Below are 20,823 nucleotides of genomic sequence, written 5' to 3'. Positions count from 1 at the left end.
AGAAAGTGCTTAGAACAGGGCCTTGGAAGCGACCACAGCGGCATTAGGAGTTTGCTATTATTACACCATACAACCTTAGGAAATTAAGTCAATACCTTGGAAAACCCAGAAGTTCAAAACTGGTAGTCTGTTGATGACTTCTCAAGGCCAGAATAAAGTTTGGGGGGTGGGGGAGTTACTTATTGTGATTTTTGAATAAGCAATATGTTCACAAGACTCAAAATTACAGAAGTATAAAAAGTTACACGGTAAAAGGTCTCCCTCCTTCTACTCCACAACCATCTAACTTTACGCCCAGGGGAGTTCCTCCTTGCAGATTCCACTCAATTAACATTCAAAACAACTTTTCCCCACCAGCCAGGCAAGAACTGGAAACTGATACAAAGAGAGGTATTTAAGTCCTAAAGGAAATTTGACTTCACTGTGAAATTGACCCCAGCCTAGCTGAGGACTCTACCCTCTCAAGTGCACAAGATTCAAGGGGACTGGCCGCAGTGAACCAATCAGCCCTTGGGGATAGGGAGAATTTCATCCTATGGGGGACCAAGTGAAGCCAAAATACAGTGTTTCTGTTGCAAAGCACAGCCCTGCTGGGGCTACAGGAAGGCAGAGACTGGCAGGGATATAATAACATATCAGGAAGATGGCCAGTGAGGTGTCAGGAATGGGGGAAAGGCATAATACCACTGCTGAGCTGAATTATCTTACTGCCATCAGTCAATCGAGATTGCCTATTCTGGCTCACGTCTGTTATCCCAGCATTTTGGGAGGATGAGGCAGGCAGATCACCTGAAGTCGGGAATCTGAGACCAGCCTGACCAACATGAGAAACGCTGTCTCCACTAAAAGTACAAAATTAGCCGAGCGTGGTGGCACAAGCTTGTAATCCCAACTACTTGGGAGGCTGAGGCAGGAGAATCGCTTGAACCCAGGAGGTGGAGCCGAGATTACGCCACTGCACTCCAGCCTGGGCAACAAGAGGGAAACTCTATCTCATAAAAAATAAACAAACAAACAAAAATTGTCTATCCGCCAGGCCTGGTGGCTCACATCTGTAATCCCAGCACTTTGGGAGGCCGAGGCGGGTGGATCACAAGGTCAAGAGTTCGAGACCATCCTGGTCAACATGGTGAAACCCCGTCTCTACTAAAAATACAAAAAATTAGCTGGGCATGGTGGCGCGTGCCTGTAATCCCAGCTACTCAGGAGGCTGAGGCAGCAGAATTGCCTGAACCCAGGAGGCAGAAGTTGTGATGAGCCAAAATCACGCCATTGCACTCCAGCCTGGGCAACAAGAGTGAAACTCCATCTCAAAAAAAAAAAAGACATGACGCTCTGCCCTTCAGCAGTGTACCCTCTGACTGTAGTGTCCAGGAATGGTCCTCAGTCACGCTGAGCTCAGAGGGATCACGAGAACTGTGGCAGCAGGGACAGCTGAGAGAATCGCTTTAGCCTGAGCTCAAGGCTATAGTGAGCTATGATCCTGCCCCTGCCCTCCAGCCTGGGTGGGTGACAGAGTGAGACCCCATTAAAAAAATAAAATAAAAGCCTATCACAAAAGTACATTCACCAACAGCATCAGTAAGGAAGGCAGGCGCGGCCGGCCCCACAAATCTGGAAGGAAGCAGCCACAAAGGCATCTGGAGACCACAAGGACCCTGGGAGACCCGTGGCGACTTCACATGGAAACTTGCGCACTGTTGGCAACTCAGCCTTCTCATTGAATATGGCTCTTCAGACACACTCTTCTGCTCCCCCACTCCCCGCCTGTACCAGGGAGGAGGCTGCAACCCGCCAGCCCAGGTCTGATTGAGCCCACAGCAGCTGCTCACACTTCAGAGCCTGTTCTTGTTTCTAAGGACTACTTTTGAATGGGCGTGTTACCGCGTGCAGGGATCATGATCATCTTTCCACCCGGTATATGTGCTGCCAAAGTAAGCACATTCATTCTTTTCTTTTTTTTTTTTTTTTTGAGACGGAGCTTTGCTCTTGTTGCCCAGGCTGGAGTGCAGTGGCGCCATCTCGGCTCACTACAACCTCTGCCTCCCAGGTTCAAGCGATTCTCCTGCCACAGCTTCCGGAGTAGCTGGGATTACAGGCATGTGCCACCACACCCAGCTAACTTCGTATTTTTAGTAGAGATGAGGTTTCTCTCTATGTTGGTCAGGCTGGTCTCAAACTCCTGACTTCAGGTGATCCGCACGCCTCGGCCTCCCAAAGTGCTGGGATTACAGGCATGAGCCACCATGCCCAGCCTTATAAATCCATTTTAAATGAAATTCTGGCTTCTCCTGAGAAAAGTGAGTACCTGACTGTGGTCGTCAGCCAGTAATTGTCACCTGCAGGCATTCATGCCCATAGATGGTCCTCTTCCCAACCTGAGCAGGGGTGATCTGTGTCACCAACAGGGTACTGTGGAAGTGGCCAAACATGACTTCCAAGGCCAAGTTGTAAGGGTCACTGCAGCCACGTAGCCCTCTGGGGTCACCTGCTCCGGGAGAAGCCAGGCATGGGTTGTGAGATGCTCACACAGTCCTAGCTGTCGTACGACAGACGCCTCCTACAGTACCTTGTTGCCACCACTAGCACTAACTTGCTGACGTGTGAGTGAGCTCGCAGGGACAGGTGCGTTCCCAGAGCAGCTCTGGTCAAGCCCGTAGATGACTGCAGCCTGAGGGACCCTGAGCCAGAACCACACAGCTAGCCACTCCCCAGACCTGGCCTGCAGAAACTGAGCGGTTGTAAGTCACTAACTTTTGGGCTGATTTGTCACCAGCAAGAGATAACAAACGCATTGTCCACACCACACAGTGACAATTAGCTAGAATTGGGAGCAAGGCCTCATCTGGCCCTCACGCAAATGCCAGGGGCAGCAACTGACCAGAAGGCTGACTATAGCTCCACCGCCTGCAGCTTTTTTTTTTTTTGAGATAGAGTCTTACTCTGTCACCCAGGCTGGAGTGCAAAGGCACAAATCTCGGCTCACTGCAGCCTCTGCCTCCCAGGTTCCAGCAATCCTCCTGCCTCAGCCTCCCAAGTAGCTGGGATTACAGGTGCATACCACCATGCCTGGCTAATTTTTGTATTTTTAGTAGAGACGGGGTTTCGCCATGTTGCTCCGGCTGGTCTTGAACTCCTGACCTCAGTGATCCGCCCACCTTTGGCCTTCCAAAGTGCTAGGATTACAGGCATGAGCCACCGTGCCCAGCCCCCAACAGCTAAAAAGTCTTAACTGAGACGTCATGCCTTGGTTTGTTCAGTTGTGAAATGGGGCTACAGGTCCCAGCTACTTGGCATGATTATTGAGAGAATTACATTAGCTGATACTTATGAGGTGCCAGAGGGGGCCTGGCATATACAGCAAGCTCACTAAATGGAACTATTATTAATATCTTGGGCACCTAGGCCGGGCGCAGTGGCTCACGCCTGTAATCCCAGCACTTTGGGAGGCTGAGGCGGGTGGATCATGAGGTCAAGAGATCGAGACCATCCTGGTCAACAACGTGAAACCCCATCTCTACTAAAAATACAAAAATTAGCTGGGCATGGTGGCGGGTGCCTGTAGTCCCAGCTACTTGGGAGGCAGAGGCAGGAGAATTGCTTGAACCCAGGAGGCGGAGGTTGTGGTGAGCCGAGATTGCGCCATTGCACTCAAGCCTGGGTAACAAGAGCGAAACTCCATCTCAAAAAAAAAAAAAAAAAAAAAAATATCTTGGGCACCTATCTGGTCCCTACAGGCTTCTGAATTTTCAGCCCTTCTTCCTCTCTACCTTTGAAAATTTGGGCCAGCTTACACCTTCCAATCTCAGCTGACTATTTTATCTGCCCTGTTTTTATTCATTTTTTTAGAGACAGGGTCTCACTCTTTTGCCCAGGCTAGAGTGCAGTGCCATGATCACGGCTCACTGCAGCCTCAAACTCCGGGACTCAAGCAATCCTCCTGCCCCTGCCGCCCAAGTAGCTGAGATTACAGGCTACCTGCCCTTCTAAACTGCATTCTCTGATAAGCCACTGCTGTTGTGCTGGACCCCCCTATTAACTCCAACAGATGGCAGCAGGTTCCAGAGATCTGGAAGCAGTGAACGTGACACAGGTTTTATTGGAAACTTACCTACATGGACGGTCTGGGGGTAGCAGGCTGAACAAAAGAACCACAGCCGCTTGTAAAATGAATGTAGTTTACAAAGCACCTTCACTTTGCACCCTCCTCTAGCACCTTCCACCTGGTAACCTTCACTTAACCCAAAAGAAAGGGCCTTGGTCCTCACGTAGAGCTTGTGTTCCATGGGATGGGTCAGGGGTTCCGATGTTTCTCATAGACAAGGGATAAATCGGGTTGGCCACTCCCGGATTCCTTGGCTTGAAACTACGAACACAAATTCTTCTCAAGTTCCGGCATCAGGTGCATCTGCCATACAGTAGTGCAGTACTCCAAATGTCAGCACCAATGCCCCATTTGTGGAACACCCAGCGTCCACTAATCTGTGGCACTATCTTCACATGAGCTCTCTCCCCCAGCCACCCTGAGCTATTTGAGAGCAGGGCCCAAGCCTTCTATTTGTGGGCAGACTCCACCCCAGCTGCTTGCACAGAGCCAACGTGCAGCTCGTGGTACACAGAAGGACACTTGGAACAGTCCTCTAAAAGAGCATGTCTTTGAAACTGGTGCCACCTCCCTGCCCCCCTAATTACAGACGGCTGGTGCATGTAGCACGTCTGCCAGAGCTTGCTAGAGCCTGGAACCACATGCACATATGCCAGGCTGGAGCTGCGGCCGCCCCCGAGGAAGCTGCATCAGAGCACCCCAGAGTCCCACATGGGTGTACAGGGAGTGCACAGGGGGGTTCAGCTGGATGCAGTGACAGGAACCAACCAACTTGCAGCTCCGGTAGTGGAAAAGAGGGTAGGTGCCCTACCAACGCCTCCCAAAATGCGGGGATACAAACTTCCTGCCAGCTTTGGTCTGGAGGACAGGCTCACGGGAGAGGCAGCCGGAGTGGGGAACGTCCCTCTCTTCCTCCCCGGGGCTTGCAGGGCTGGAGCAAGGCTGCTGAGGATGTGTGCCTTACTCTCTACAGACCTCCCATCCACAGCATGGCCCCATACTGTATACAGGCTACAAGCGAGCCTCTACTGGGACACAGAGGATACAAGTTCACGGGCACTGTCTTTAAGCAGGAAGAATGCCCACAGATTCACAAAAAGGCAGGGCGGGATGAAAGCCCAAATTACATGTGCTTGGCGAGAAGAGGGAAGGCAGAAATATTCAAAGAGAACAATGAAAAAAGATAGCACTGGAGCTGGATCTTCAAGCAAAGCCCAAAGCCTCCAGGGCCAGGTATATGAAAGGGGAGAGGCAGGTGGAAAATCACCTTCAAGAATGGTAAGAGGGCTGGGCTCAGTGGCTCATGCCTATAATCCCAACACTTTGGGACACCGAGGCGGGCAGATCACCTGAGGTCAAGAGTTCAAGATCACCCTGGCTAACATGGTGAAACCCCAGCTCTACTAAAAATGCAAAAAAAAAATTAGCTGGGCACGGTGGCGCATGCCTGTGATCCCAGCTCTTCTGGAGGCTGAGGCAGGAGAATTGCTTGACCCAGGACGGGGGAGATGGAGGTGGCAGTGAGCCAAGATCATGACACTGCACTCCAGCCTGGGCTACAGAGCCAGACTCCATCTCAAAACAAACAAACAAACAAACACTGAGCTCTATACCTTGAAGATCTTGTTGAAACAAAAAAAAAGAAAGAAAGAAAAAACTGAGCTCTAAATACCCAGGAAGGGGACTCATTCAGTTCTGGACAATGGCTGCCACGTTGGGAATGCAGACCCAGCATCACAGGCCTCGGGTTCTCAGAGGTTAGAAAGCTTGCTTTTCATATGTGCTCTCTCAACTTTTATTTATTTGAAACAGGGACTTACTCTTTCACCATCTGCAGTGACCAGGCTGGTCTCAAACTCCTAGGCTCAAAAGATCCACCCACCTCAGCCTCCCCAAGTGCTGGGACTACAGGTGTGAGCCCCCACACCCAGGCCCCTCTCCTAACTTTTAAATGCAGGCAATTCAGCAGTGTGTCTGCAGACTAGACCTGACCCGTGGCCACCAGTCTGAGAGCCTAGAAAGAGGGAAAGGAGTTCCGTAGCTATTCGAGCCCTCCCAGCACTTGCTCATGATTACGCCGCAACCCCACAGGCCCAGGGCAGAGCTGAGTGCTGGGCTTGACCATCTCACATAGTCCCCAGTGACTGAGGTCCTGTTATGCCCATTTTACAGATGAGGAAATGAGGCATGGGGAGATCTAATGAATTCCTCCTGGTAAATGGTAGAGCTAGTTCAAAATCCAGGTGGTCAGATTACAGATCTCCTCTCTTCGCCACTTCCCATGGAGGCAGGTGGTTTCACAGGGCTGCCTGTACCTAAATTATTTCATAACATCAGAGCTAGACAGGCGCCAGATCAGCATTCTATTACCTCTGGCAGAGGATAGGCAAGGTGACACAGAGGAAGAACCTAATCCCACATCGCAGCCTCCTGCTTCTTCCAGGGTCTCCAGGCTGTTCTGCCCTAATCCCACACACAGCGATTGACGAGCTGCTGTCTGGAAGCCCTGGTTGCCACAGGACTAAACCTGTTTCCAAGTGAGAGAAAGGGAAGGAGAGGAACAGTGCTGGCTTAGCATAGGAAAGGGACTCTGTGGAAGATTCCCCATGCTGTGGAGGGCCTGGCAGCTGCCAGGCAGTCGCCTGCAATTCTGTGGTCAACAAGGGACCACTGAGAACTTCTGAGCCAAGGAGTGGCAAAGTAAGTCCTGCGTGCTTCAAGGTTACTTTGGCAAAGCAAGCAGGAAGCAGGAAAACCAACTACTGTTGGGAGAGGAGGAAAGGAGGCCCCAGAATCCCTGGCATGTGGCGGGGAAGGTGGGGTGTGGCTGCAAAGAAGGGTTGAGAGAAAGACATGCAGCTGCCGCTCAAGACTTCTGGTGCCGGCCAGGTGACTGGAGTGTCCATTCCTGTGAGCCTGGGCAAGAACAGTAATGCCACCAACAGAAACAAGGGAGTCCCTGCCGCAGGTGGAGAGGATAAGGAGAGGCCCTGAGTTAAAAATCCAGAGGAACACCCAGGGGAGGCAGGGGTGGAGAGGTGGAGCTGGTAGTTGGGCAAGCCAGCTAGAGCTTGGAAAGAGCACCCCTACCCACCCACACCCAGAGAGGCAGTTTCTGATACAAGGAGATGGCTGGAAAGTCTTTTACTAGGTTCTGTTTGGGTGCCGGGAGTGTGGACCAGGGCAAGAGCTCCCACCTGACCATCCTAGGTGCTGGCCTCTAGCAGGGGCAGCTGGAGATGGGGGAGGTGAGCGGGGCAGAGTGCACGGCACTGGAGGCTGGCAAAGGACCCCCACAAACAGAGGAAGAGCTGCAAGTCAAAACTGCCCTATGTCTAGGAGGAAGCCCCCACAGGGGTGACCTTCCCGAGGAAAGGGCGACCCCCATATGCAGAGGAGACGCCGCAGAGTTAGGAGGTGCCGGGAGGTGCCGTGGAGGGGTGATGCTCCCCAAAATAGGAGGGAAAACCCCGCAGTCCGAAGGCCTCCCAGCCATCAAGTGGCTCCTCCAGCCCCAGAGCAGGAAACCAGCCAAGGGGAGGACACCCCAGTCACCCTGCACGGCCCCCGCCCATCCCCCGCAGGCCCGGCCGCGCGCCCGGCTCTCACCCAGCGCCAGGCCGCAGGCTGCGCCCACGGCCGCCCGGAAGCGGTCCATCTGCGTGTTCTTCTTGCTGTCAGGCTCCCACATCACCTGGCACTCCAGGATCTCCTCCCGCCCGGCGCGCTCCTCCTTGGACATGGTGGCGGCGGGGCGGCCGGGGCTAAGCGAGGGCTGGGGACCAGGGGCCGGGGTTGCGGCAAGGGCCGGGGATCGGGGACGGGAGCGGCGGCGGGCCGGGGAGTCCTGGAGGAAAGAGACGGCGGCGACAGCGACAGGGAGCGACCGGCCGAACCGGCGCCGCCACTTCCCCGCCGGCCACTTGGCCCAGGCCCCGCCCCGCATGCCCCGCCCCCCCCAGAATCCCCGCCCCCTTGTCAGGTCCCGCCCATCCGCGTGTAACCCTCCGCCGAGCGTCCTGCCGCGCAAAGGAGTGCTCGCCGCGAGCCCGCGGCAGGGGGCGGGACAGGGAGGGGCCTGAGGGTGGGGGGCGCGCAAGTGCCATGGCCCCGGCTCCCCAACCTCACCTGGAGCTGGAGGGCGTTAGGGCAGCAGATGCAGAAACCAGGCATCTCAGTCTGCTGGCTCCTTCCTGCACGTGTGCATCATTCATTCGCCAGTTCTTCCTACAGGTCTTTACTGAGCGCCTGCGGCATTCCGGGCACTTATGGGAGTTTTGCGGATACAGCAGCGAACAAAGCAAAAGTCTTGCTCTTCTGTCAAGGTACAGGTGTGAAGAGGACAGGAGACAATTAACAAATAAATACATCGTGTATGTACACAAGATAGTGTCATTGCATAATACAATAATACACATACTATACCAATGGGTATCAAAATATACATTTGTGAAAGGAAAATGAATCGTGGGCCCACTAACTAAGCTACTAAGGGAAAAGTCAAGCTGGGGACTGCTTAGGGCCAACCTGCCTCCCATTCTATTCAGTCACCCCTCTGCTCACTGAGATAAATGCATATATGATTGCCTCCTTTGGAAAGGCTCATCAGAAACTCTAAAGAATGCAACCTTTTGTCTCTTATCTATGACCTGGAAGCCCCCCCCCACACACACACACTTTGTTTTTCTGTTTTTGTTTTCTTTTGTTTTGAAACAGGGTCTCACTCAGTCTCCCAGGCTGGAGTGCAATGGCACCATCTCGACTCACTGAAACCTCTGCCTCCCAAGTTCAAGCGATTCTCCTGCCTTAGCCTCCTGAGTAGCTGGGTTACAGGCACCCACCATCATGCCCTGCTAATTTTTGTATTTTTGTAGAGACCGGATATAACCATGTTGGCCAGTCTGGTCTTGAAGCCCTGACCTCAGAGGATCTGCCCACCTCAGCTTTCCAAAATGCTGGGATTACAAGAGTGAGCCACTGACCCCGGCTCACCTTTGCTTTTTTTTTTTTTTGAGACAGAGTTTCGCTCTTCTTACCCAGGCTGGAGTGCAATGGAGCAATCTTGGCTCACCGCAACCTCCGCCTCCTGGGTTCAGGCAATTCTCCTGCCTCAGCCTCCTGCGTAGCCGGGATTACAGGCACACGCCACCATGCCCAGCTAATTTTTTTTATTTTTAGTAGAGACGGGGTCTCACCATGCTGACCAGGATGGTCTCGATCTCTTGACCTCGTGATCCACCCACCTCGGCCTCCCAAAGTGCTGGGATTACAGGCTTGAGCCACCGCACCCAGCTGAACATTCTTTTATTCTACTTTTCTAACAAACTGGCTTTTGCTTTATTACAGACTGGCCCTGAATTCTTTCCTGCATGACATCCAAAAACCTCTCTTGGGGTCTGAATTCGGACCTCTTTCCTGTAACATTAATTTATCCTTCCATTAGGGCACTCAGGGATCATGTAAGTTGTGCCACTGTTTGTTTTGCTTAACTGGTTTTTTCATTGTTTGTTTGTTGTTGTTGTTTTGGTCATTTTCTCACTGAGTGTGGTCAACTCTATCCACCTTGATCAAATCAAAAGGAAACTTCCGGCCGGGCATGGTGGCTCAAGCCTGTAACCCCAGCACTTTGGGAGGCCGAGGCGGGTGGATCATGAGGTCAAGAGATAGAGACCATCCTGATCAACATGGTGAAACCCTTTCTCTACTAAAAATACAAAAAATTAGCTGGGCATGGTGGCGCATGCCTGTAATCCCAGCTACTCGGGAGGCTGAGGCAGGAGAATTGCCTGAACCCAGGAGGCGGAGGTTGCGGTGAGCCAAGATCGCGCCATTGCACTCCAGCCTGGGTAACAAGAGCGAAACTCCGTCTCAAAAAAAAAAGGAAACTTCCAGATTTTGGGGAACAAGGACATTGAAGTGGCTAAATTCCCATCCAAAGAAAGATGATATGGTAGGAAAGAAAACAACCTGCAAAAGAAAAAAAACTTTTTTTTTTTTTTTTAAAGACAGGGTTTCACCATGTTGGTCAGGCTGGTCTTGAACTCCAGACCTCAGGTGATCCACCCGCCTTGGCCTCCAAAGTGCTTGGATTACAGGCGTGAGCCACCACGCCCCGCCTAGACAAAAGCTTTAAAGAGGAAAGATGTTTGATTTTGACTACTAAAGGGGCTTTTTCGACATGACAAGGCCACCTTTTTGTTAGCCAGGCCAAACTGAAAGCAATGGCCATTGCCCTACACTGCAGTCCCATCGCTGAGGCTCTGCCTGCTTTTTCAGCCCAGACTGCTTCCTAAATCAAGTCCTTTCTGCTTTGATACTTGGTACTTCCGAAATAGCAGCAATTTGTCCTAACAGGAATATAGTAATGAGAGGCTGGACCGGGTGGCTCACGCCTGTAATCCCAACACTTTCGGAGGCTGAGGCAGGCGGATCACAAGGTCAGGAATTTGAGACCAGCCTGGTCAATGTGGTGAAACCCCATCTCTACTAAATATACAAAAGTTAGCCAGGTGTAGTGGCAGGTGCCTGTAGTCGCAGCTACTCAGGAGGCTGAGGCAGGAGAATAGCTTGAACCCAGGAGGCAGAGGTTGCAGTGAGCTGAAATAGTGCCACTGCACTCCAGCCTGGGCAACAGAACTGCAACTCCATCCTAAAAAACAAATCCAAAGACAAGCAAACAAATGCTTAACCACATTCAGGGCACTGGTTTTTCTAGGGCAAAAAAAGGGGCTGAATTTAGGGAGGAATTTCCAAAATAGGTCATGTCCTATTAAGCTGGGAGGTGAGTACTTGGTCCACATTTATTATTCCATAAATTGCACATTGATGTTATATTCAGTATTTTTGTAGGCTTTCTACATCTCACAATTTAAAACAATTAATAGGCCAGGCACAGTGGCTCACGCCTGCAATCCCAGGACTTTGGGAGGCAGAGGCAAGTGAATCATTTGACATCAGGAGTTCGAGACCAGCTTGGCCAATATGGTGAAACCCCATCTCTACTAAAAATACAAAAATCAGTCTGGTGTGGTGGTGGATGCCTGTAATCCCAGCTACTCCAGAGCCTGAGGCAGGAGAATCACTTGAACCCTGGAGGCGGAGGTTGCAGTGAGCCGAGGTGGCACGCCACTGCACTCCAGCCTGGGCGACGGAGGAACACTCTATCTCAAAAAATAAATAAATAGAGGCAGGCAGATCACCTGATGTCAGGAGTTGGAGACCAACCTGACCAATATGGTGAAACCCTGTCTTATAAATAAATAAATAAAACAATTAATATAAGCAGGGCCCAAGACTTTGGGTGAGTCTTACTTCATTAAGCCTGGGGTGAAAAATTGGAAACCAACTGAAGTCCTTCAACAGGGGAATGGCAAAGTATACTGTAATCCATACTGTACAGTGCTATACACATCCACTGAGAATAATAACAGGCAGGGCGTGGCGGCTCACCCTCGTAATCCCAGCACTTTTTGAGGCTGAGGCGGGCGGATCACAAGGTCAAAAGATTAAGACCATCCTGGCTAACATGGTAAACCCGGTCTCTACTAAAAATACAAAAAAAATTAGCTGGGCACAGTAGTGTTCTCCCGCTTGTAGTCCCGGCTACTCAGGAAGCCGAGGCAGGAGAATCGCTTGAACCAGGAAGGCAGAGGTTGCAGTGAGCTGAGATTGCACCACTGCATTCCAGCCTGGGCAACAGAGTGAGACTCCTTCTCAAAAAAAAAAAAAATTTTTTGACTTGCAAATATCATGGTTCTCAAAGAGGTATTTTTTGTTTGTTTTTAAATAGAGATAGAGGGCTGGGTGCAGTGGTTTACCCCTGTAATCCCAGCACTTTGGGAGGCTGAGGCAGGAGGATTGTTTAAGACACGAGTTCAAGACCAGCCTGGGCAACATAGTGGGACCTTGTCTCAAAAAAAAAAAAAAAAATTAGTCAGGCATAGTGGTATGTACCTGTGGACCCAGCTACTCAGGAGGCTGAGGCGGGAGAATCACGTGAGCCCAGGAGCTGGCGGCTGCAGTGAGCTATGATTATGCCACGGCACTCCAGCCTTGGTGACACGGCAAGACCCTGTCTTGAGAAATGAATAAATACACAAATAGAGACAGGGTCTTCCTGTGTTGTCCCGAATGGTCTCAAACCCCTGAGCTCAAGTGATCCTCTGCCTCAGCCTCCCAAAGTGCTGGGATTACAGGTGTGAGCCACTGCACCCAGCCTCCAAGAGACTGTTGAAGAAGACAGAACAAATTGCTGAGTAACACGTACTACAAGAAAACACCTGTGTTTTAAACTTTCTCCATTGACATCTATAACATATATTTTCTATACATTAATGTATACCTGTAGAAAAAGAACTGGAAGGGGCTGGGGACAGTGGCTCACGCTTGTAATCCTAGCACTTTGGGAGGCCGAGGTGGGTGGATCATCTGAGGTCAGAATTTCAAGACCAGCCTGATCAACATGGCAAAACCTCATCTCTACTAAAATTACAAAAATTAGCCGGGCATGGAGGTACGCCTGTGTTCCCAGCTACTTGGAGGGTGAGGCAGAAGAATCACTTATACCTGGGAGGCGGAGGTTGCAGTGAGTTGAGATCACACCACTGCATTCCAGCCTGGGCAACAGAGTGAGACTTCATCTCAAAAAAAAAAAGTATATTTTCTTATAAGTAACGAAAAATTCAGATGACTGTATTATTATTCATTGAATCTAAATCAAGAAGATTAAGCCATAAATTGCCATTTTTGGTAACCTGGTAAATCTAGAAAATTCTGCTAAATCACTGAATTGATTATTTGGCAAAATGACTTTCAATGAATTGATTTTTGATGAATCGGCCCACTTCTGCTGGGATCACCTGACCCAGACTCAGCCAGTTGACAACTATTAAATGTTCCTCCCCACCCCCCAGTCACTGTCAACAAAATCTTGTTTTGCTTTCTTTCAGGTGCAAGGCCAAATCATCCTGAATTAATTTCATTAATTTCAATGAAATTAATACAATGATATTTCACAAAAGCAGGAACCTTTCTCCTTGTATTCACATGTGGCAGGCATGCAATAGATATTTGTTACATGAACGCAACTTATGCTACAGCTCACAGATATCTGCCACTGAGGACTCTTAGCAAATACTTGGAAGACACAGCTACATTTCTGCTACTCTTGGTAATTCAAGATCACTAACAACCAGGTGAAATACCCTTAAAGGGAGGTTAGGCAGTGCTAATCCTTATTAACCTAATGCTAATAGTCAAACAAAGGAGCGCCAGAGGCTCACTTAACCCTACAGAGGCTTAGACAAGCCATCTGAAGCTTGCTACACTCTGTTCTCCTGCTTCTAATAGGGCAAGGAAAGGTGGCTAGATGAGATGACACTCCACCCCCTGGCTTCTTTCTCCTCTTATGAAAGTGTAAAGTTCTCTCTTCTGGCTTCCGAAGAAAAGGATCCTGAAACATACAAAGTCCCTAGTGGCACATATGGTGAAGGGAGGGGACAGATGTTGTAATAAGACGAAATCTTACTTGCGCACACAAATGTCCCTTTCCTTTTTTATACTATCTCTTATGCAGAGTTAAAAACCTCGAAAAGTAATGAACAAATTTCCACCAAAAGAAAAAAGAAAAACCTCGAAAAGGCTGTTCCTAGATTGGGAGCCTTCCCCACCCCATGTCATAGCACGTGGTTACAATTCGGAGGAGCGCCCAGATTCTCCACTCCATCACCCCTCCTTGCACTTTCATCATCTGAAATGAAGCCCTTTGGATGCCTCCAAGAGCAAGCGCCGTGACAGCCGGGCTCTGGTCCCTGTGGCTCTTTTGGGGATTCCCCAGAGCCTAGCACAAGGCGCGGCACAGAGCAGCAGCTCTAAAAACAGTTCCAAAAAGATTAACGATGTTGAGGCTGCAGAATTTGCAGGTATCATCTGTATTTATTTTAAGTCTGTCCTGGGCATTTCTTTTCGATATTTTGGGGCAATTTCAGCCTTTCTTTTATTTTTTATTAGCCTTGGTTTATTTATTTGATTTGTCTTCATAATTCGTTTGGTGGTGTTCCTTTTTAACTTTTAAATTTATTGATTAATTTATTCTTTAGGATGTCACGCGAGAGTCTGAATCTGGAGAAGGAGTCCTTAGCAGTAGGGGAAGCCTCCTGGCAAAGCTGCCCGGCTCCGTTCGGTTCCTCTCCAACTGCCAGGACACGAGTCGTCTCTCCCAAGGCAACCCCGCGGGCCTCCTGCGCGTCCCCGCCCAGTCCCCTCCTTTCCTGGGACACAACGCCCCTGCGGCGGAGGGATCCCGGACTCACTCACGCGCCACACTCGGCCCGCGCGCTGATTGGCTGACGGAGAGCTAAGCCCACATCGGCCCAGGCCCCCGCGTGGCGCAAGAGTGGCCTGAGGGCCCACTAATCACGACGCGTTCCGGTGCCTGAGCCGCACCTCTCAGCCAATCCTGAGGGAGAGACAGAAAAGGGCGTGCCCAATTGCAATTGAGCAATGGGTTGGAGTCACCTTCCACCAAGGCCAGGCCGGGCGCTGTCACCTTGACAACCTGACTGCCCCGGCGAGTCGGTCCTGCCCCATCTGCCCTGCTTCCCAACCCCAAAACCACTGAGACTCCGGGCGTCACGACCTCTAGCTTGACTTCCGCGCTGCCCAGCGAGAGGTGTGCCCAAAATGCCTGCAGGGTGTTTATTCTTCCATCCGTGTATCCAAACACGCAGATGAGCTCCTAGGATGAGTGCGCTGGGGAATAGGAGGGAACCGCACTAAGCCCTGTGGGAGAAAGTGAACACGTTCGAAAGCTGAGTTAGTGACAAGTGCCCGAGATAATTAAAGGGCCACAGAATAGTGGCTCGGGCTCCTTTTGATAGATAGGATGGTCTGAGATAAAACTGGGCTCTCTTGGCAGGGCGCAGTGGCTCACCTGAGGCCAGGAGTTCAAGACCAGCCTGACTGAAAGTACAAAAAAATTAGCCGGGCGTGGTGGAGTGCACCTGTAATCCCAGCTACTCGGGAGGCCGAGGCAGGAGGAGAATCGCTTGAACCGAGGAGGTGGAGGTTGCAGTGAGCCGAGATCATGCCATTGCACTCCTGCCTGGGCAACAACAAAGCCGAAACTCCATCTCAAAAAATATAAATAAATAAATATAAATAAATTGGGGTCTCTTGCATATACCTTCTGGTGGGTGGAAGGTGGCATTTCCCCACCAATCCCTCTACTTGGCTATGGGGCGAGCAGAGGCGTGGAACCCCAGGCTGGATCCCCACAAACGCAGGTGCCTAGAAGGGAGATATTTTTGTATGGCAAGGACTAAATGCCATGTCTTCTTCCCCCTCCCTACCCCGGTGGTTCCAAACGGAATTTCTCATTACCCCTCCTAAACACAAAATGGATGTGAGTAACTGTCAGCTTGCCTCTCTAGGCCAGGGCCTGGTATGTCCGTTGTGAATTGTCTGTTGCTTAGGTTGGTCCGCCTTGGGGTGAGATCTGATGAGCTGAATAACCTTAGGAACAGAAAATGGTGGCTGGTCAGGTCTCATGACACCCACGAGCCAGGTAGGTTTTTCAAGGTGGCATTGCATCTTGCAGAGTTTAAATCCCTTCAGTGTGCCCCAACTCCCTGGGAATACAACCACAGAAAAAATGACCACTTTTCCTTGTAGGAATTCAGTTTTTCCATGTATCCAGAGCACTTCTTGTCTAAACAGTAACACACTACCCACCCAAAGGCAGTTTAAAGAGAGGGCCGGGCCACATATATAATGTGTAATCCCAGAACTTTGGGAGGCCGAGGCAGGCAGATCACTCGAGACCAGGAGTTCAAGACCAGCCTGGCCAACATGTCGAAACCCTGTCTCTACTAAAAACACAAAACAATAGCAGGATGTGATGGCGCGCGCTTGTAGTCCATACTTAACAGGCTGAGATGGGAGAATAGCTTGAACCCAGGAGGCATAAGTTACAGTGAGCCAAGATCTCGGCACTGCGCTCCAGCCTGGGCAACAGAACAAGACTGTATCTCAAAAAAAAAAAAAAAAAAAATTGCTGGGCACAGTGGCTCACACCTGTAATCCCAGCACTTTGGGAGGCCAAGGTGGGCAGATCACCTGAGGTCAGGAGTTCGAACCAGCCTGGCCAACATGGTGAAACTTCGTCTCTACTAAAAATACAAAAATTAGCCAGGCATGATGGTGCACGCCTGTAATCCCAGCTACTTGGGAGGTTGAGGTGCAAGAATCACTTGAACCCAGGAGGCATTCATTGCAGTGAACTGAGATACTGAGATCAAGCCACTGCACTCTAGCCTGGACAACACAGCAAGACTCTGTCTCAAAAGACCTCTAATTCCAACATCATCAATTGGTGTTCAAGACTTGTAAACTTGCCTGTCATGAGAAAATCATCTTTCTTTACTTTTTTTTTTTTTTTTTTGAGACACCTTTCTGTGTTACCCAGGCTGGAGTGCGGTGCTATAATCACAGCTCACTGCAGCCTCTACTTTCTGGGCTCAAGGGATCCACCCACTTTAGCCTCCCAAGTAGCTGGGACCACAGGTGTGCACCATCACACCTGGCTAATTTTTATTCTTTTATTTTTTGCGACTGAGTCTCACTCTGTCACTCAGGCTGCAGTGCAGTGGTGCGATCTTGGCTCACTGCAGCCTCTGCCCGCTGGGTTCCAGCAGTTCGCCTGCCTCAGCCTCTGGGTAGCTGGGATTATAGGTACGTGCCACGGCTACTGGCTAATTTCTGTATTTTTAGTGGAGACAGGGTTTTACCATGTTGGCCAGGCTGGTCTCAAACTCCTGACCTCAGGTGATCTGCCTGCCTCGGCCTCCTAAAAGTACGGGCATTACAGGCATGAGCCACTGCGCCCAGCCACACCTGGCTAATTTTAAAAAAAATGAAGCCAGACACGGGGGCGCATGTCTGTGATCCCAGCACTTTGTGAGTCCAAGGCAGGTGGATCATCTGAGGTCAGGAGTTTGTGACCAGCCTGACTAACATGGTGAAACCCCATCTCTACTGAATACAAAAAAATTAGCCAGCATGGTGGCACATGCCTGTAATCAGAGCTACCAAAAAAAAAAAAAAAAAAAAACTGTCAGAGATGAGGTGTCACTATATTGCCCAGGCTGGTCTCAAACTCCTGGTCCTTGGCCTCCTAAAGTGCCTGAATTACAGGCATAAGCCACCACGCCTGGCCAAAAAATAATTTTTAAAAAGTGTTTAGGCTGGGCACAGTGGCTCACGACCATAATTCCAGCACTTTGGGAGGCTGAGGTGGGCAGATCACCTGAGGTCAGGCATTCGAGATGAACCTGGTCAACATGGGGAAACACTGTCTCTACTAAAAATACCAAAAAAATTTAACTGAGCATGGCGGTGGGCACCCATAATCCCAGCTGCTCCGGAGGCTGAAGCAGGAGAATCACTTGAACCTGGGAGGCAGAGGATGCAGTGAGCCAAGATAGAGCCACTGCACTCCAGCCTGGAGGACAAGAGCGAAACTCTGTCTTTAAAAAAAAAAAAAGTGTTTAAACCCCCTCAGTCATGGCAGAAACTGTCCAACAGTTCTGAAGGACAAGAAAACAAAGCCCGAATTGTTAGCACACCTCAAGATTCTGGAGTAGACATTGAACTGCCACCAATAAACAAACTACTAATGAGAGATTTTACATTCTCTCTCTTTCTTTTTTTTTTTTGGAGACGCTCTTGTTGCCCAAGCTGGAGTGCAGTGGCATGATCTCAGCTCACTGCAACCTCCGCCTCATGGGTTCAAGTCATTCTCCTGCCTCAGCCTCCTGAGTAGCTGGGATTACAGGAGTGCAACACCACGATGGCTCATTTTTGTACTTTTAGTAGAGACGGGGTTTCCCCATGTTGGCCATACTGGTCTCAAACTTCTTTTTTTTTTTTTTTTGAGACGGAGTTTCGCTCTTGTTACCCAGGCTGGAGTGCAATGGCGCGATCTCGGCTCACCGCAACCTCCGCCCCCTGGGATCAGGCAATTCTCCTGCCTCAGCCTCCTGAGTAGCTGGGATTACAGGCATGCGCCACCATGCCCAGCTAATTTTTTGTATTTTTAGTAGAGACGGGGTTTCACCATGTTGACCAGGATGGTCTCGATCTCTTGACCTCATGATCCACCCGCCTCGGCCTCCCAAAGTGCTGGGATTACAGGCTTGAGCCACCGTGCCCGGCCCTGGTCTCGAAATTCTGACCTCAGATGATCCACTCACCTCAGCCTCCTAAAGTTCTGGAATTAGAGGTGTGAGCCGCTGTGCCCAGCTATTTTACGTTCTTTTTGGTACAATGTCTTCAAATTTTGATGTGTATTTTACACTTGCAACACACCTCGATTCGGACTAGCCACATTTCAAGCACTTGGTAGCCACGTGTGGCCAATGGTTACTCTATTAGATCGCACAGATCTAGGCAAGGGAGCCATCAACTTTTTTTGGTAAAAGGTCACATAGCGAATATTTTAGACATTGTGGCCCTGTTGCAACACCTCAACTCTGCCTTGTGACATGAGAGCAGTTAGAGACAGTACTAAATGAATGTGTCTGTATTCCAGGAAAGCTTTATGACCAAAACAGGCAGCCGGCTGCAGTTTGCTGACTCCTGCTATAAACTGTCATTTTTGATTATTCGTTCATTCATTTATTATTTACTTATTTATTTATTTATTTATTTTGAGACAAGTTCTTGGTCTAGTGCCCAGGCTGGAGTGCAGTGGTGTGATACAGCTCACTGCAGCCTCCACCTCCCAGGCTCAAGCAATTCTCCCACCTCAGTCTCCTCAGTAGCTGGGACTACAGGTGCACACAAATTCCTGAGCTCAAGCAGTCCTCCAGCCTTGGCTTCCCAAAGTGCTGGGATTGCAGGTGTGAGTCACCATGCCCAGCCAGTGATTTTGGATTCTATCCAAAAAAAAAACAGGAGAAACACAAGTAGGAGCTTCTGTTGTGCTCATTTGCACAGGTCTTTATTTATCCCCATCTTTTCTTGCCAGCTTTTTATCAGTGCTCAAGAGAGGCCACCAGAATAAATCACTAAGATGCCCAGAAATGAAGGACCCAGGCTGGGCGAGGTGGCTCACACACTTTGTGAGACCAAGGCGGACGAATCATTTGAGGTCTAGAGTTCGAGACCAGCCTGGCCAACATGCAGAAACCTGTCTCTTCTAAAAATATAAAATTTAGCTGGGCATGGGGGCATGCACCTGTAGTACCAGCTACTCGGGAAGCTGAGGCAGGAGAATCCCTTGAACCTGGGAGGTGGAGGTTGCAGTGAGTCGAGCTCGCACCACTATACTCCAGCCTGGGTGAAAAAGCAAGACTCTGTCTCAAAAGAAAAAATAAAAGAAACTAAGGACCCAGACTTTCAAAAGCACAAGAGAAGGCAAAGGAACTGCTCTCTTGGTGCTCCCTAATTCATTATTTTTTTGAGGCTGCCTCGTCTGTGATCGAATTTTTTTTTTTTTAAGATGGGGTTTCACCATGATGGCCAGGCTGGTCTTGAACTCCTGACCTCAGGTGGTCCACCCTCCTCAGCCTCCCAAAGTGCTAGGATTACAGGCGTGAGCCACAGCGCCCGGCCCGTAATCAATTTTTTTTCCATTACACTCTGACACCGCAAGTGCCTATGAATATGCAAACAAATGCGAGTTGGAAAGAGCCAGTTCTTTCCAATGGAAGCAGAGTGGCTAACTTGGCCTACATTTTATTTCATTTATTCATTTATTTTTTTGACGGAGTCTCACTCGGTTGCCCAGGCTAGAGTGCAGTGGTGTGATCTCTGCTCACTGCAACCTCTGCTTCCCTGGTTCAAGCAATTCTCCTGCCTGAGCCTCCCAAGTAGCTGGGATTACAGGTGCCTGCCACATACCCTGCTAATTTTTTTTTTTTTTTTTTTTTTTTTTGAGACAGAGTTTCGCTCTTGTTACCCAGACTGGAGTGCAATGGCGCGATCTCGGCTCACCGCAACCTCCGCCTCCTGGGTTCAGGCAATTCTCCTGCCTCAGCCTCCCGAGTAGCTGGGATTACAGGCACGCGCCACCATGCCCAGCTAATTTTTTGTATTTTAGGTAGAGACGGGGTTTCACCATGTTGAGCAGGATGGTCTCGATCTCTTGACCTCGTGATCCACCCAACTCGGCCTCCCAAAGTGCTGGGATTACAGGCTTGAGCCACCGTGCCCGGCCTTGCCCTGCTAATGTTTGTATTTTTAGTAGAGACAGGGTTTCACCATGCTGGCCAGGCTGGTCTGGATCTCCTGCGTCAGGTGATCCTGGGCCTACATTTTAAATACAGCCAAGCAACCATTTGCGAACTACAGGTCAAGAATGTACTCTCAGTTCTCCCAAAAACCTCTGTTTGTTTAATTTTGAGACTTTCAGGGATCCGGGTATGGACCAGCCAGGACTCATCTGTATGAACCAATCAGGACTGAATTGTATCGCCCAATCAGAACTAAGCAAGTTAGGACTGAATTATATTGCCCAATCAGAACTAAGCAAATTTGACTCATTCATTTGCCTGAAATGGACCTGATTGGGAACCTGGGTGGGAACTTTTGCTCTAAAACCCAGACCCTCCTTTTCTTCCCGGAAAACACCTTCTTTTACACAGCAGACTACATCTCCCCAGTCTGCAAGCTGTTCTTTGAAATACAGTCTCTTTCTTCCAAAATCCCTTGCAGAAAAC

At 49.9% G+C, this 20,823-nt stretch overlaps 1 protein-coding gene across 4 annotated transcripts in view; it reads right to left on the bottom strand.

Annotated features, from left to right (window-relative positions):
• The window catches only part of AACS (acetoacetyl-CoA synthetase), an 80,249-nt gene extending 72,207 nt beyond the window's left edge, over positions 1 to 8,042 (bottom strand). For 3 of the 4 annotated variants that reach the window (XM_035258157.3, XM_035258160.3, XM_054239101.2), the window contains exon 1: positions 7,715 to 8,042. In XM_035258157.3, coding sequence (XP_035114048.3) covers positions 7,715 to 7,847 — 133 coding nt within the window. In that variant the 5' untranslated portion in view covers positions 7,848 to 8,042. Of the gene's footprint in view, positions 1 to 6,475; positions 6,633 to 7,714 lie in introns of all 4 variants that reach the window. The other variant, XM_078337719.1, reaches the window with a different exon arrangement.
• Positions 8,043 to 20,823: the final 12,781 nt, after the last annotated feature.

Source organism: Callithrix jacchus, chromosome 9 (genome assembly GCF_049354715.1).
Source record: "Callithrix jacchus isolate 240 chromosome 9, calJac240_pri, whole genome shotgun sequence".
Lineage (NCBI taxonomy): Eukaryota > Metazoa > Chordata > Mammalia > Primates > Cebidae > Callithrix > Callithrix jacchus.
Note: the sequence above shows the minus strand (reverse complement) of the source record. Positions and strands in the feature narration are given on the sequence as shown.